At 36.7% G+C, this 15293-nt stretch overlaps 1 protein-coding gene across 1 annotated transcript in view; it reads right to left on the bottom strand.

Annotated features, from left to right (window-relative positions):
* The window catches only part of VWA8 (von Willebrand factor A domain containing 8), a gene marked incomplete at its 5' end in the record, with an annotated part of 184294 nt that overhangs the window by 57206 nt on the left and 111795 nt on the right, over positions 1-15293 (bottom strand). The window contains 8 exons of the mRNA XM_080376822.1: positions 359-513; positions 2517-2626; positions 3269-3394; positions 3494-3558; positions 4038-4154; positions 10837-11039; positions 12331-12469; positions 13374-13482. Of these exons, the coding sequence (XP_080232948.1) occupies positions 359-513; positions 2517-2626; positions 3269-3394; positions 3494-3558; positions 4038-4154; positions 10837-11039; positions 12331-12469; positions 13374-13482 (1024 nt within the window). The remainder of the gene's footprint in view (positions 1-358; positions 514-2516; positions 2627-3268; positions 3395-3493; positions 3559-4037; positions 4155-10836; positions 11040-12330; positions 12470-13373; positions 13483-15293) is intronic.

Raw genomic sequence — 15293 nt, 5'->3', positions numbered from 1 at the left:
TAGATGTTCACACTGAATGGTCCAAAATGATACTGATGCCCTTTTTGTCAGTTATATTTAAGTAGATACTTATAAACCCACATGATTTAGAAAATATTCCTCCAACCAGCACTATTCAGAACTTATCTACAAAGAATTTTGCCTGTGCTAGACATTATATTGTCCAGTTTCTTATTACTTCAAACTCCACTGAAATCCCCCTAGATTAGACTGCCTTACCAAACAGTGTACACTACATGAATTTGTCATTTACTGTCACTCCCTTCTTTTCCCATATCATTTAGTTAACAGGTACTTAACTGGTTACAGAATAAATGAGATCATATTACTTCATTGTGTAATAATGCTGAGTATTTACCAAGAGGTCTGGGAAACCAATAACAACAGTAGCATAATTATGTTCATCTGAGAAAATCCTGTTGGGGGAGCTGATCTTTTGTCCCACAGCTGCACTGAGGCTTTCTGAAGATAGCTGGTCACTTGAAACTGCATGCGGCACACACAGTTCTGATGCTAAACAGGGAAATTAAACAAAATGAAAGTCATTAAATCCAGATGTGCAATAGGAAACAATATTAACTGTGAAAGTACTGAGCACTGATCACTGCTATTACTTTGAGCATAAAATTACTAAGATCTGCTTATAGTGCACTATAACCAGAAAAGAAGCCAGGAAATAATGTTATTTTTGTGAAATTAAGTACTAAAAATCAGGAAATGTTAGCTCTGCAGTTGCTTATACCACTTAATTTTGCCCTCCACTGTGCAAATGAAGCAGGAAACCTATGGAATAGAACAGCATGTGATCTCATTGAAGATTGTTATAACGCAAATGCACAAAAAGGCAAAATGTGGGTTTGCACAGGTAAGTGTCAATGTGACATTTCTTGGTAGCTGTCTCGCTGTCTTTGCAATTTAAATAATGTTGTTTGTACATTTTTGGTAAGCAATGATCTAATTTTCTTTTTCGTTAAGCTAAGGAAAACTAAATGTTATTCTGTGCAACTGCAATAGCCCTTTACCTTGCCTCAAATTATCAACACAGTCAGAACCTGTTGTCTCTAGTTTTGTGGCGTACACTGGCAGCAGGAGAAAACATTTCCTCCCTCAAAGGATAAATGGGCTACTGGTTTGGGTCAGCAGCAAACCCACAGTGGTCTACCTTTTCTTAGTTCTGCCACGGGTTCTGCCTCAAAGAATGAGAAAAGGCTGAAGAAGTTACATTTGGGGTTTGCTGGATGATTTGGAAAAAAAGTGGAGAGGGGATATGATAGATTTTTAGATTGGGAGAGAAAAAATAAGATAACAAAGGATAAAAATAGCACAAAAAGCATGCAGCAATAAACTGTCCACAAATACTTTGAGATTGGAAATTATAATAATGTTAGTACCCATCTGAGGAATGATACTCTATAATGGTTTCTAAATAAGGTAGTAAGAGGAAGGAAACTACTGTGCTCTGATGGAGCTTGATAAGTTGATAGAGTAAACTGTACAAGAGATGAAAAGGATCCTAGATATTTATATCAGTGGTTAGAGTTTTTGGTATCCAGTTTGTGGCTGTTTGTATAAAGTAAGCCATATTTGTTATCTGCCAATAACATTTGCTTGTATCATGTTTACACTATGTTAATCTCATTCTTCATATTTATGCTAGACACAAGGACCAGGATGAAACTTTTTCCCCCTTTAACACATATAAATTAGCTTCTCTGTTTTTTCCCTCTCTCTCCGAGACACACTGGAGATAGGCCAAAGCCTATAAACTGTTATGTGGGATGCACGTGTATTTCCAGTGTTATTAAACCAGAAAGGCTAAAGATTTTGTGCACCGTGATCAAATGCTCAGGGTTGAAAATCTGAAGATAGGCAGATCTTACCAGACAGAATGATGTCCATTGGAGAGGTCTGCCGCCTTCTGTAGCTAAGACATGCCTCAATGCCCAGCACCATCTGGGAATTGTACTGAAAAAAATCTCCCTATCTTTTAACACAGGTGTGATGGCCTCAATGGCATCCTGCACACTATCTGCAGAACTTCAGAAACTGTGACTTCTGTTCTATTTTAACAGAACATGTCTTTGTATTTTTATAACTAGTGGGAAATGTCTTCTAGCTTATCTGAGTGTGAACAACAGACCTGAAAAAGGATACAGATTGAACTCATCAATGTGTTTGGTCCCTTCTATTGCTATGCTCTAATCCCTGCCTAGTTGTCTTGTTTCCTTTTCCATTCTGTATGCTTGTATGTTTCCTGAAAGTTCAGGACTGAGGGTCTTAAATGCCACAATGAAACAAAGATGCTTTATTCAAACAACCTGAAATTTGAGCATGGAATTTGGCTTGCTTTGTGAAAAGTTATTATTAACCAGACATGATAAGGGGAGGACAAAAAGAGAATCAGAGAGAAGGTTACCCAGACCTTTAAAGTAAAAGAGCCTTGTTTGTGCATCTGCAAGCACAGAAATGATTAAAACAAAAAACAAAAAAACACAAGCCAAGCTTGCATTCAATACCCGTTGTTAAGCCAAACCCCGTATCAGCTGGCTCTTCACTCAATGCATACAGCTGGCAAACCTCACTGTCTTCAGCTTCCATATGGGCACACTTGGTTAAAAGAAATTTCCTGTAAAGGATAAACATTTATAGTAATTCCTAATTAAGCTTGTAACTCTAAACAAAGATTTTTATCTTCTGAAATAGTGAAAACATTCTACATTTATATAAACAAGGTTATCAACACCTTTTGCTAAAACTAGATACGATTTACCAGACATCTGTGAGATAGGAAAGGGTAAGCCAGAAAGTGGCAGATATGTCTTCTGGTAACTATTTACACACTTCTACTTGCTGTGCATTCATAAAAATATGACAGCAAAGTAATATGTCTTTCACACGCCAATGAAAGTAAAGCAAGGAGGAATTAACTCTGGATGATATGGCTGTATTGCCAAAGCTAGGTCCACCAACATTCTAATTTCTAAAGATCAATACCACCTCAGTAAAAACAGTATTAACATGCTAGTCAAAGCTAGTCTAGATTTTCAGAGGCATTAACTTAGGCTGGTATACCCTTCTCATTTCCTACTCTGAAAGCCCACCTGTACTTCCACCAGCACAAATCTGCACCTTAAACACCAACTGTTTAAGTTTAGCCAGTCTCACAAACCGAAAAAAACCCCTACTCTGAGACCAGGAGCGAAACTCTTGAACATAAAGACGACATGAAAAAGAAATAATCCCATCAAAAAAACTAAGCTTAACTAACTGATTTGTTTCATTTTCCACCAAGAGCCACCGGTCTTCAGCCACCAGGAAAACAGATTTCAGATTGATCGGAAGCAAGATGGTATGAGTTTGACCCTCTAATACATCCAGTACAATAAGGCTGTTTCTGTAAAATTGGAAGCCAAGAAAAGAATAATCAGATAGGGATGTATACCAGGAGTTCTGTTATAAATCAATATAATACAAAGATATATTTTACTCTCACCCTGCTTCTTTGTAGAACACCAGCCAGTTTTTGTGTGAAAACTCTCTGCACATTTTGTAGTCGCTCTGTATAAAAATATGTCATAACAGCAATTAGTGTTTGTTAGACTCGTCCCAGTGAGTTTCCTGTCTCCCCTGAAAATGTACTACATTTTCCCTTTATTTAGAATAATCCATCATATTAATTACCTCTCAAAATGTTATCTAGCCTGCCTTGTCCCAAAGTCATATAATCGCATCACAATTGAGTTCATTATTTTGGACATAATCCCTTGTAACAAAATGTTCAGTTATTTCCAGTTCTAGCTCAATAAAGGGATATTTAAGGATATGTAACCTCAGACAATACAACTTATTTATATTTTTTGTATCACTATTCCATAACAATGCTATTTTATGTGTACAGCATTTAAACATATACAAGAGTAAGCAAGTGCTTAGGCTGTAAAAACAGAAAGATAAACAATCCTGGGACAGTTCTTCCAATATTGAGCTTTGATTTAAAAAAACTATGTATTATAATAGAGGCAGGTATTATTCCTCACCATCTCTTCTTTGCTGCTCCACCAAGATGTTCTCTTAGGAGACTCCTGAGCATTTGGTAAGAGCAAAAGTCGGCGAAGGGCACCATTGTTTGTATCCAGCAACAGCACAACATTGCTCTGTAAATGAAAAGCAGACCCATGTATATCTCAAGCCCATTTAAGAGAATACAACAAATCTATCTGAAGCACTTTTGCAACTCTAGCAACTTTGGATATTTTGAAAGATGATCCAGATTTTGTTGGAGAACATAGGCTGAACCTTCTTGGTTCATTTCAAAGTTCATGGAGAAATTTAATTGCAGAGGTTAAGTACATGCAAAAAGGGCTGGAATGATATTCCAGTTTTTCACTTCTGCAGAAACTTTAGGAATTAGGCTAGTATGACAAGTTCTAGTCAGCTTCAGGTGAGAGACATACCAGTTTTATTCTGTCAAGTCACTAAAATATTTCATTTCAGTTTTTATGTTTTCTTAGCATTCCTCTAAAGAATCCACCATTAAGTTACACCAACGGTGAAAAATTGGTGAGAGAAGAAATGGCTTAGTACTGTTTTTCATACTTCTGACACGGTGGAGCCTATTAAGTATCACAGTGCGTGACAATCCTTCTGTGACCTGCATGCTCAGACAGCTTACAGTGTAAGAGGCAGGGCAACTGCTGGAGGACAGCAGGATGACTGAAGAGGATGGAGATCAGTAGCAGACAGGATAGTGAAGAGAGTGGTGCAACCATCCTCCACACAAAACATGTGAAAATATGCCATGCTAAATTTTGAACTTCTTAGATTTCTCAGTCATGTTAACTCAATGCCCGAGGGTTCACGCACGCTATCAAATGATGGGGGCATTTTAATAATTTTTTTTTTTTTTTACAAGCTACTATAGCTGCTCCTAATGTGTTTAAGAATTCAAGAGAACAATCATCCAGGGCCAACCTTAACCGCCATCAAATGAAATTTAAAACATACAGAAGAACAAATTAATTAAGACTTGGGCTGAATTTTTTGTTTGCCATTCAAGGAAATGTTAGGTTCTGCAAGGACTTACTAAAAGTAAACTGTCTACGTACAACATCTGCAATAACGCATGACAGACGTTAAGGGAGTAAAACATAAATTCCCACAAAGTCTCCTGAATAAAACAAATACAAACAATTTGAGTCAGAGCAGTTTTGTTCTTTTTGGGTATGCTTCATATTTTCACTAGAATTATTTGGGAGAATTAACTTTATTTAATAATGATAGTAATTTGAAGCTAAATATGGTAAAGCATTTAAAATATTACCATGTTATTTGGAGCATTTGGGAATTTCAGCTAGAGTTCAGTACTTCTAAAAAAAGAAGTTTGCTTATGTATTACAAACCAAAATTACAGAAATGTGGTTCAGGAAAAAAATACAGGGCATTTGCTTGGGATTTTGGTTTTCTGCCATATGATAGTTATACAATTCTGCAACAGCACTGCTGTTCCAAAGCAATGGAATAGCCTTCCACGTGAGATAAAGAACACATACAAATCAATTACATTCTTCTACTTAGCGTTAAATTTATGAGAGCAGTTGGTAATATAAAAAGCCTCTCTACTCCACCCCTTTTGATGTTAATGGTTTCCTTCTGTGCTAAGTGACTGAGGTATATTCTGTCTGTGTTTAAAAATAGATTTTTGCGTCACTCCCAAACACATCCAAGAGCAGCTTTGGCAACTCTTCAAGTGGGCTGGGAGAAGATGTTGGTGTGCAATTCTGCTGTGTTTGTTCTTGACTGGGAGAAAAGTAACCTTTTGGTGACCTCTTGACCCCAATGTCTGGAATTCCAAACTCTGGACAGATGCAATAACCAATCTTGTGGTGTGCCTTTATTTTTAGTTACTGCAAAGTTTCCCTTTCCTTACTGCTGTTTTTATTTTCACCAGCATTTTCCTCTTAACAGTCCTTAAAGCAAACAGGGTTGTGATTTCACTTTGCTAGTATGGGAAGTTGTTCCTATGGTTTTGCAGACAGAGCGCACCTTTCCTTTTCTTACAAGGTGGACTTATAGAAAAGGAAAGTATAATATAATATTAATAATAGAAAAAAGAAGATAATTTAAGAACTTCAACTAGTTTTGAAGAAAACAAACCCTTCCTCCTGAAACCATATATCAAAATATTATGGGGACTAAAGGTTTCAGATGTTACTACTAGTATGTTGCAGGTACTTCCATACGCAGGTCCCCACTTGTGTTTCAGGCTAGACCAAAAACTGTTAAAAAAGTCTTCTTTTGAAGGATTTTACCACCTCCTACATGTAGTGAGAGAAGTGGATCTCTGTGTCAGCTTCTGTGCCACAGACTCGCTCACTCTGCTATTGGAGAGCTTTGACAAAGAGCTCCAACAATATGTGGTACAGGGAAAAGCACTTCCCTCCCTCCCCGCACCACTTCCTGACCAAGAAAGATAAAAGCAGAGTTAAAGGATGCTGGCAGGACACTGCCTGGGCAAAGCTTGTTATGCTCTCTGAGTTAGACTGTAGGTTACTCTGTCCACCCAGTTGTAGCCTTTCAACAGAACAAAGTGTAAGAAAAAATGTAAGTGTGCAGTTAATTTATACGCAAATCAAGTCTCCATGTGCATTTTCCTCCTATAATCCCACACAAAATCACGCATAAATTTATCAGAATTCTTTTCAGTCTGTATTTGCTCTCCTTCAGAGCAGTAAAAGCAATAGATGCAGAAAGAAAAAGAAAAGTGAAATAGGTGGGCATGAAGCTTTATAGGAAATACAAGTCTACCCTGAAGTTAGTGGGGAGGACAAGGCAGAGGTATTGCTGCTTTGAAAAGATGAATGCAATCCCCACCTTATGAGGAATGACTTGAGATTTCTGAAGAGTCTTTTCAAAGTCTATCAGCTTAGGCTGAACAAGAAGATAGAACCAAAACAGGCTGCACTCACTGAGAGCAACAGTGCTGTGAGAAAAAGAATCACCTACTTTTTCTTCCAAAAAGGTGTAAAGATGTCCTGGTTTTGGCTGGGATTTTCTTCCTAGTAGCTGGTAGAGTGCTGTGTTTTGGATTTAGTATAAGAATAATGTTGATAACACACTGATGTTTTTAGTTGTCATTAAGTAGTGTATATACTAAGTCAAGGACTTTTCAGCTTCTCATGCCCTGCCAGCAAGAGGGCTGGAGGGGCACAAGAAGTTGGGAGGGGATACAGCCAGGACAGCTGGCCCCAACTGGCCAAAGGGATATTCTGTACCATATGATGTAATGCTGAGCATATAAAGCTGGGGGAAAACTGGCTGGGGGCTGCTGCTCAGAACTGGCTAGGCATCGGTTGGCAAGTGGTGAGCAATTGCATTGTGCATCACTTGTTTTGTATATTCTAATTCTTTAATAATTATTATTGTAATTATTACTATTTTTCTTCCTTTTCTGTCCCATTAAACTGTCTTTATTGCAATCCATGAGATTGAGTCCTGCGATTCTCTCCCCCATACCCCTGGGAGGGGAGCGAGTGAGCAGCTGTATGGTGCTTAGTTGCTGGCTGGGGTTAAACCATGACAGAAGGTGGCTTAAAAGCAGACAAATGTCTGATTTGTGCTATTAAGTTAAGTCCATGAGGAGTTTAGTTTTAGTAAAATTTTATTTAAAAGGACAGGAAGGAATGGTGATTTTTCATTTTATTTCACTGGAGGGCTCTACTGAATCCAGATGGATGTCATCTGGGAAATAAATCACACAAGCTTATTTGAAGAGCCACAACATCATCACCTCATACTTTCCAATAAGGTTATAATCTGTTTAAAATAGTTCTTTTTTATAACTTAGTCAGAAACATTAATGTCCAAAGACCTTTATTAAAACAAAACATTGGGAAAAATCTTTAGCTTTTGGTATTGTCTAATTAATGGTTTATATTATTTATGAAATATCAGCTGTTAAAAGGACTTTATTTAATAAATGTGAATCATTTATTAATGTGAATCTAATAAATGTGAATTAGTCTGGAATTCCAGACTAATAAATATCTAAAAATATTGTTAAAATTTCTTGGTCTTTTTGTAAATAGACGTAGATGAACCTCTAAAGCATCACATACATCATTTGCATTACTTTTTTTTCTTGGAAGATCTGTTTGATGCACTCTTAGCACAAATAGCCAACGCTTGGAGCCTTGTCCAAAATACAGAAGTGCCACTAATCTACTTGTCTTAACATGTAAATGCTGCAAATTCTGAGCTTACAACTGCCATTAACCTTAGATCACCTGAAGGCAGGAATTCTGACTATATGTCAAGGTTCCTTCTGTAGCCAGTGGAAACAGAGAGGTACCTCCAGAGGGCATTCACCGCGCTTTACCTTAGCTGAGATGAACTGCTCTTGTAGATCACCTTTATCCTCCCAACAGATACAGCAGGTACTTGAATGATTAGCTTATATTATATGTTTACCTGCTAACATCAATAATAATGGATATAATTTCATATACAGCAATATCCACTTCATTTCACAGGTGCATGAAGCACATGTTTTTTCCATGGTTCCACGGCAGGAAATGTTTGGAATAAAACCTAAGCTCTATGTGGACAAACTAAACTACTTGAGAATCCCTCTTTTGATTCAGTGGGAAGTAGAAATGCTGAGATCCTAACACATGAACCCTAGCATAAGGAAGGATAGCAGTGGCTCTGCAGACTATAACAGCGGTATTCATCTGAACTGTGCCTCATTTGAAAACTAGTCCCAAATAAATTACTAATGTAGTCCATGGATATGAACATGCAGTACATAGGAGAAACCTTTTCTATCATTTTTTTCTGTGCAAGATGCTTACTTAAGTTACTCAAGGAGTCTAAAATTATTTTTGAATAGTGTTCTAAGTATACAATGACTTTGCAACCAAGTTTGTAGTTCAATGAAACATATTTTCACACTCAGCAAGTGAGGTCTATCTTAATGTTAATACTGTGTAAAAAGTCCTACGGTAATGCAAAGCATTCAGAATACTGTAATTCTGTATTATTTTCCAGCAGTGTAAACCAGGTTTATTTTCAGACAGGATTTGTTCACCTGTAGCACCAGCTAAGAAAGGCAAGACTGAAACTGGCAATATTTTAGCTTTGCCAGAGAAAAAACTGAGGTTACAGCTCAACTGAAGTCATCTGAGCTACCACAGTCTCTCCACAGAACAGACTTTACTTCAGAGTTTTAATTCATACTGTCACTGAAAAATATATTCCATGAGGACAGGCAAAACCAGTCATTGAGTTAACTACCTAAAGCTTCATGGATGAACCTTTGATAAAAACTTCATTGCTGACACCAAATGTTACTGTGATTTGGTTAAAAGCAAAACTAGCGGGACAATTATTTTCCCAGTAGGAATTTTAGAGACTTAGAAAGCAAAGAATATTGCTGGGCTTTATATTAAAAAGTGTGAGACATTCTAAACATTCTTAGACATGAGATAGACTGCCATCTGTTTTACAGTTTCCTGTGCTGACTTTGCCAAAAAGGCCGAACTTTGTTTAGAACCAAACAAATGTGTTATGTGCATCTCAAAATAACCCAAATGGTACTTCTAAGCTGTTCAATACAACAACACAGGCAATCGCTACAAGCAGGTAACTTCAGAATGGTATTTTTTCCATTTGGCACTGGAAAGTTCCAAAGCAAAGCAGAAGAAAGCATAGGCAGTTCTACTAAATGCAGAACAATGGTGTTTTTCATAAGGCAATCAAGCTTAACTGTAGCATTTGAGACCAGAAAGTGGTGTCAACACTTGACCGATGTTCCTGGAATAACAATATCACAGAGACACTAGTTATGAAAGGACAGAAAACTATGTAATAACCCAACTCAGTGTAGGAAAGGTTCTTCTAGGTCAGAGTCTCTCACCTACTGAAAAATGGGCAGAAGAAATTCAAAACAAAAAAAGGAAAAGGCAAAGCCAACCAACAATAATGACCACATTAAATGCCCATGTCAAACCACTATGACTGGTAGGTAACATAATAAACTATTATTAATATTACAAAATGAAGAGCAGCAGCACTTTACCAACTCTTGTCTCTTCCCACTCCTGGGCAAAGATGTTTTCAATTGGAAACGTTCCAATCAGTTCACTGATAGTAATGGAAAGTGGAAAGTATGTGGAAAGTATGCAATACTTGACTTTAAAAAAAGGATTTGGGTCAAACCAACACTGAAGTTGTCAGTGGTTCTAAATTTGTGTTACTGATACACTAGATGTCAAGGTTTATACAGTCTTCTTTCTAGTCTTGGTACTTCAGATGTTACAGAATGAGAAATTTCAGTATTCACAATACAAAAAATAGCATCACAAAGCAAATAAAAGCAACATTTTATGTTCTGACTCAGAAAATGTCTCTTTCATGTCCTATTTGAAAAGTAAAAAGAGGACAAGATCGGAGCAGAACTTAAGTTTACACCATAAACCAGCTTACTTTGTACTTTGCAAATATATGCTACTTGACTGAGACTTCTGAACTATCTCCTTTTCTCCCATGAAGGTCAATCTCCCTCTATCAGTAACAGAAATAAGATATGCAGGTAGAACTCAGCTTCAAGAACACAAAAGGACGTTGTCCAGCCAAACAGTGCAAGAGGAAAATCTCCACATAAAAACTAAAGCTGAAGGCAACTCCTAAGCTTCACGTATAATGAAAAAGAGAACAGTCTGAATGGGGTAGGCTTGTCCAGGCTATTTCAATCTACAGAGGCAGACTCCTCAGCAATCCTACCCTTATGATACTACTTTACTCATCACTAAATATTTAGCTGTATTTAATTTTTTTTACCTCCTCTTCATGTAGAACCACTTGACCTTTGAGTGGATTTCCCAGCAGTGCCACAGTCACAAAAGGTTGCCAGACACTTCCAACTGTTCTTGGAAAGAGGTCATAAAGATCCACAAAGTATCCACTCTTACTGGAAACATTCATGAAGTACAAGGAAACAGGATTGCATGTAGTGACGTAAAGAACATTTTCAGCTTCATCTTCTGAAATAAGAATGTAAAATTAATGAAAGGCTACTGGTATCATATATTGCTCTTCTGGAAATACATATGTCATAACCTTGGCAGATGATATAGCAAAATGTACAGAAAAATTACCACCGCTGACACAGGAGATAAAAAGAAATGGTCTCTTGCTACTAACTAAATGTTAGCAGGCAGAATCTTGCCATAATACTGTTAACTCGTCAAACAAGCAGTCCAAAGCACATTTGTGTAGACAAGACTGCAGCACCTGCCAGCTGCTAGTATATACAAAATCTGTCTAGATGTTTTTATTTGTTTATAATCTTGGTTCTCCCTCCTTCTCTATCCCATTCTCCCTTTCAATTAATGTATTTAATAATTAAACATGGGATGAATGCAAACTTTGTATGGAACTTTTCACATACAGCACCTTCCTGACTGATTTCAGACAATGCTTGACATCAATACAAAGCCACCTGATTTCTGTTTTGCTGTCATAAAAGTCTGTTAATATATTTGAAACTAAGGTTACAAGCAGAAAAAGCAGCATTCCAGTATTGATCATTAGCAATCTGTTTACAATACACAATAAAGTTTAGACATGTTTAATGATGGACCCTAAAAATGTTCATGAATATTCCCAATGACCCAATTCACTTTGGGACATAAGTGGTACAGGTAACTAAGGCAGGGAGGCAGAGAGTGAGAAAATGAAAAAGTAATAAAGAATTTTAATCAGTACAAGCACAGGGGAAGATTTGTATTTAAACTGAATTGAGAGAGGAAAAGTCAAAAGAATTGTTTTTGTGAAGTAATACGGTGTTGAACATACAAACTAAAGAAACTTGCAATTTTGTGGTTGTTCTACTTTAATTACATATCTTTCTCTTGGTTTGAGAAAGATGCATATCTTTACAAAGACCACAACAATTCAGTGAAATTATGCTCCAATTTAAGTGGCTGATTATTTTTGTATTTCACCTACTGTTAAACAAAAAAGTGGAAAAAGATAAATTATTATTCCTGTACTCCATTTCCATGCTCCATATCCTCTGGTCCCATATTCCAATTCCTAGTACTATTCCTGTACTCCATTGTAAACATACCTAGAAATACACACAACTGTAAACGCATTGAAGTGTTGTTATTACACTTAGAATCCCTCATATTGCCCTTTTATATTCTGCCACTGGCTACCAGCAAGCTATTATGAAGTCAGCAGCCCTGTCCCTTCTCATCTCCAGGGTATTTCACATATTTACAATATTGTGGATCATTACAAAAGCTAGCAGATTTTTTTTTACTGTACCTTTTGTTACTGTGACATCGCAAACTAAGTTAATTTCACCCAAAGGCAGTGTCCAAAAAGCAAGTTCTTCTGTGAAACTGAGGGACCTGGCTTCATGTCGTTCCAGTGGAAATCCTTGAATATTTAAGTACACAGGGCCCTAAAACAAATGATAACAATGAGTGCTTGCTAAAATATTCCACTCACCATTCTTTAAAAAAAATCTAGAAGTCTTCTTCAAGATTTAGTATTAACTAACAACAGAAACAGAGCAACTACCAAATAAATAAAAGTGAAAAGGAAATGCTTTTCTGCAAGCTCTCAGAATGTTCCTACTGTAATTTTCTTTACAGTATAGAAACCAACACGCCTTTTCTCTTTAGTCTTTTATTGGTTTGGAACCATTACTGCTCAGTGGCACAAGAGGTATCATGTACTGATAAAACGCAGTCCATACAAGGAAAAAAAAAATCAAAATATTTCTGTTTCAAAGACGTTCAATAGAGATTTCTTATTATATAAAGTTTAAATCTCACCCCTACATCACATTAGCAGTTCAGATTTTTCCTTATTCACTGAAGTAAAAATGACTGAAGTTAAGCCAAGAACTTAAAGCTGAAAAGGACTTAGAAGCTTTGGCTGCAGGTCAAACTGTACCAAAGGTTCAAATTCAAACTTGACAGTGCCAAAGACCCATAAGAATTCAGCTGCATGCAAAATAGAAAAAGAAAACAGCTTTCTTTTCAGTCTCTGATCTTATTCAAGAATTGAGATCTGGGGCCTTAAACTGGCCACCTTCAAATACAGTATTTTCAATATCTTTATAAAAACCTCTTTTCAAGAACTTCTAACCAAACTTAATGATTGTATAACTAGTGTGAGGGCTACACATACAAAAATGTTCATTTTTCTAGTCAGTATAAAAAACCCCAAGAATGGGTAACAAGGACTACACTTTGTATATACTCTTTTTCCTGAAGAAATTAATCATGCTTTAGATTCTTTCCATCCTGATATATAAAAACAGTATTATATGAAAAAAACCACCAACTTAAAAGACAAACCTTTATGTCTATTTTCTGAGTTTCTGTTGGACACAGCAGTTTCTGTTCTGCATTCCCCGGCTGATTGACTTTCCAGTAGCCCATAAATTTATGATCTGGTAATGGCAGTCTGTCAAACAATGTAGGAACAAACCAATTTTTACATTCATTAGCCAGCAACTGATATGGAATAAATCATTTAAACAACTGCATTTTTCCAATGAGACATATGTGAAGATTCTCTTGTAGAAAATGCTTCCATGGTAAAGTATTTTTTTTGTTTTAAATCACCAAAATTTTAGCTTTCTGTAATACTAATACAGTCACAACCTGAACAGCACCATAAAAGCAGCAACAATTCACATGATATGGCCTCAAAAGGAAAAATTTTCTAGTCTGGATTATTTGAGATACATAATAAAATATATACAAATGTCTCTTGCTTTGCTTTATTCAGATCAGGCAGGGTGTGATAGTACCACTTAAATGAACTCCTGTCAGTGGCATACTCACGTTAAAAACCCGCAGAATAAGCACAGTAAACACTGTGACAAGTTAACCATGCAACAAAAGTGAAACGATAGTACAATATATTTCAATATATTTTGCCACTGCTCACATGAACAAAGGCAAAGGAATACAGACATGAGAGTATCCCATTGCCTTCTGGCCAGCCCAGTCCACAGAAAGGTAAGGGACATCTTTGAAAGCCTCAGTTGCGTGCCTTGATCTAATTTCTTTATTTCTGTATCTTTTGTTTAGGGCAGAAATACATGGGCCACAGCATAACTGATTTATATAGGAAAAGAAAACGCTGGCAAATGACAGTAAAACAGGGACAGCACAATTTTTCTTTCCTCTCATGTAATTTGCAACCACTAAAAGCAGTTTGACTTCATTAATTGGCATAAATACCTTCAAGCTAATGAACTCATCACTTCTGGTTTCTTTTATTTGGGATCAGTTGCTCCTAAGAGACATCCTATCAAAACTACATTCTGTGTTACATGCCATTGCATATTACTGTATAGCTACAGGACTTGGCAAGAGAACAGAAGACATTCCTTCTCCCAGTTTCTATAAGTATCTCCTAAATCTATTTTAAGGAAGTTCTCTTAGACTGTATGTTAAAAGTCTGTGCTTGGTCTCTTCTGTTCTGTCTGATAATGCTCATTCCTACAGTCACAATTATTTCCCCTCTCCCCACCAACCAACCTGGCTCCTCTAGATACTAGAGGTTTAATTTCTTCTTGATATTCTTTTCAGAATAAGAAGGGATCCTAAATCAAAAAAACACAGTTGGACTATACATGAAATTCAGGGAATATTTATTTTATTTTATTTTTTCCACTGAGAACTTAAAGGAAAAGTCAAGGAATGAACACTAGCACACTCTAATCTTTGCAAGTCATGCAGGAAAGCTGCATTAAAATTTGTTACTGGTATGTTGACACCAAACCTCAAGCAACTAGGGGAAGCCAGTACTCACAGGCAGATAGTCACGCAGCCTCCATTGGCATCCTGTGTTTGGACCATCTGCCAAGGCAGTCAGATAGCCAAATACACTTTTTGCTAACGCTATAGATCATTGTTGCTCACAGATAAATATTCAGCTGCCAGCAATATGCCACTGGGGCAATTCCCTCTCTTAGTTAAAGAGCTAGTCAAGTCTTCACTGCCTGTTTGTTGCCTAAGAATATCAATAGATACCAACATTTGAAAAGTGATTTTGCATTCTACCTCACTTCAGTTTGCATTTTCCCATTCTTTATGACTAGCTAGTCTAACCAGATTCTTCCCAAATTAAGAAGAAAAATTAAGCTAGACTCAAAAAAAATGCGCAAGTACTGTAGATTACAACATTCAACACCATTAGGAAAACACATGCGGGATGCTCTACTTCAACATATACACAATTCTTATATACATTTATTCATACAG

This window comes from Falco punctatus (genome assembly GCF_963210335.1).
Source record: "Falco punctatus genome assembly, chromosome: 2".
Lineage (NCBI taxonomy): Eukaryota > Metazoa > Chordata > Aves > Falconiformes > Falconidae > Falco > Falco punctatus.
This window is presented reverse-complemented; position numbering and strand designations above follow the sequence as displayed.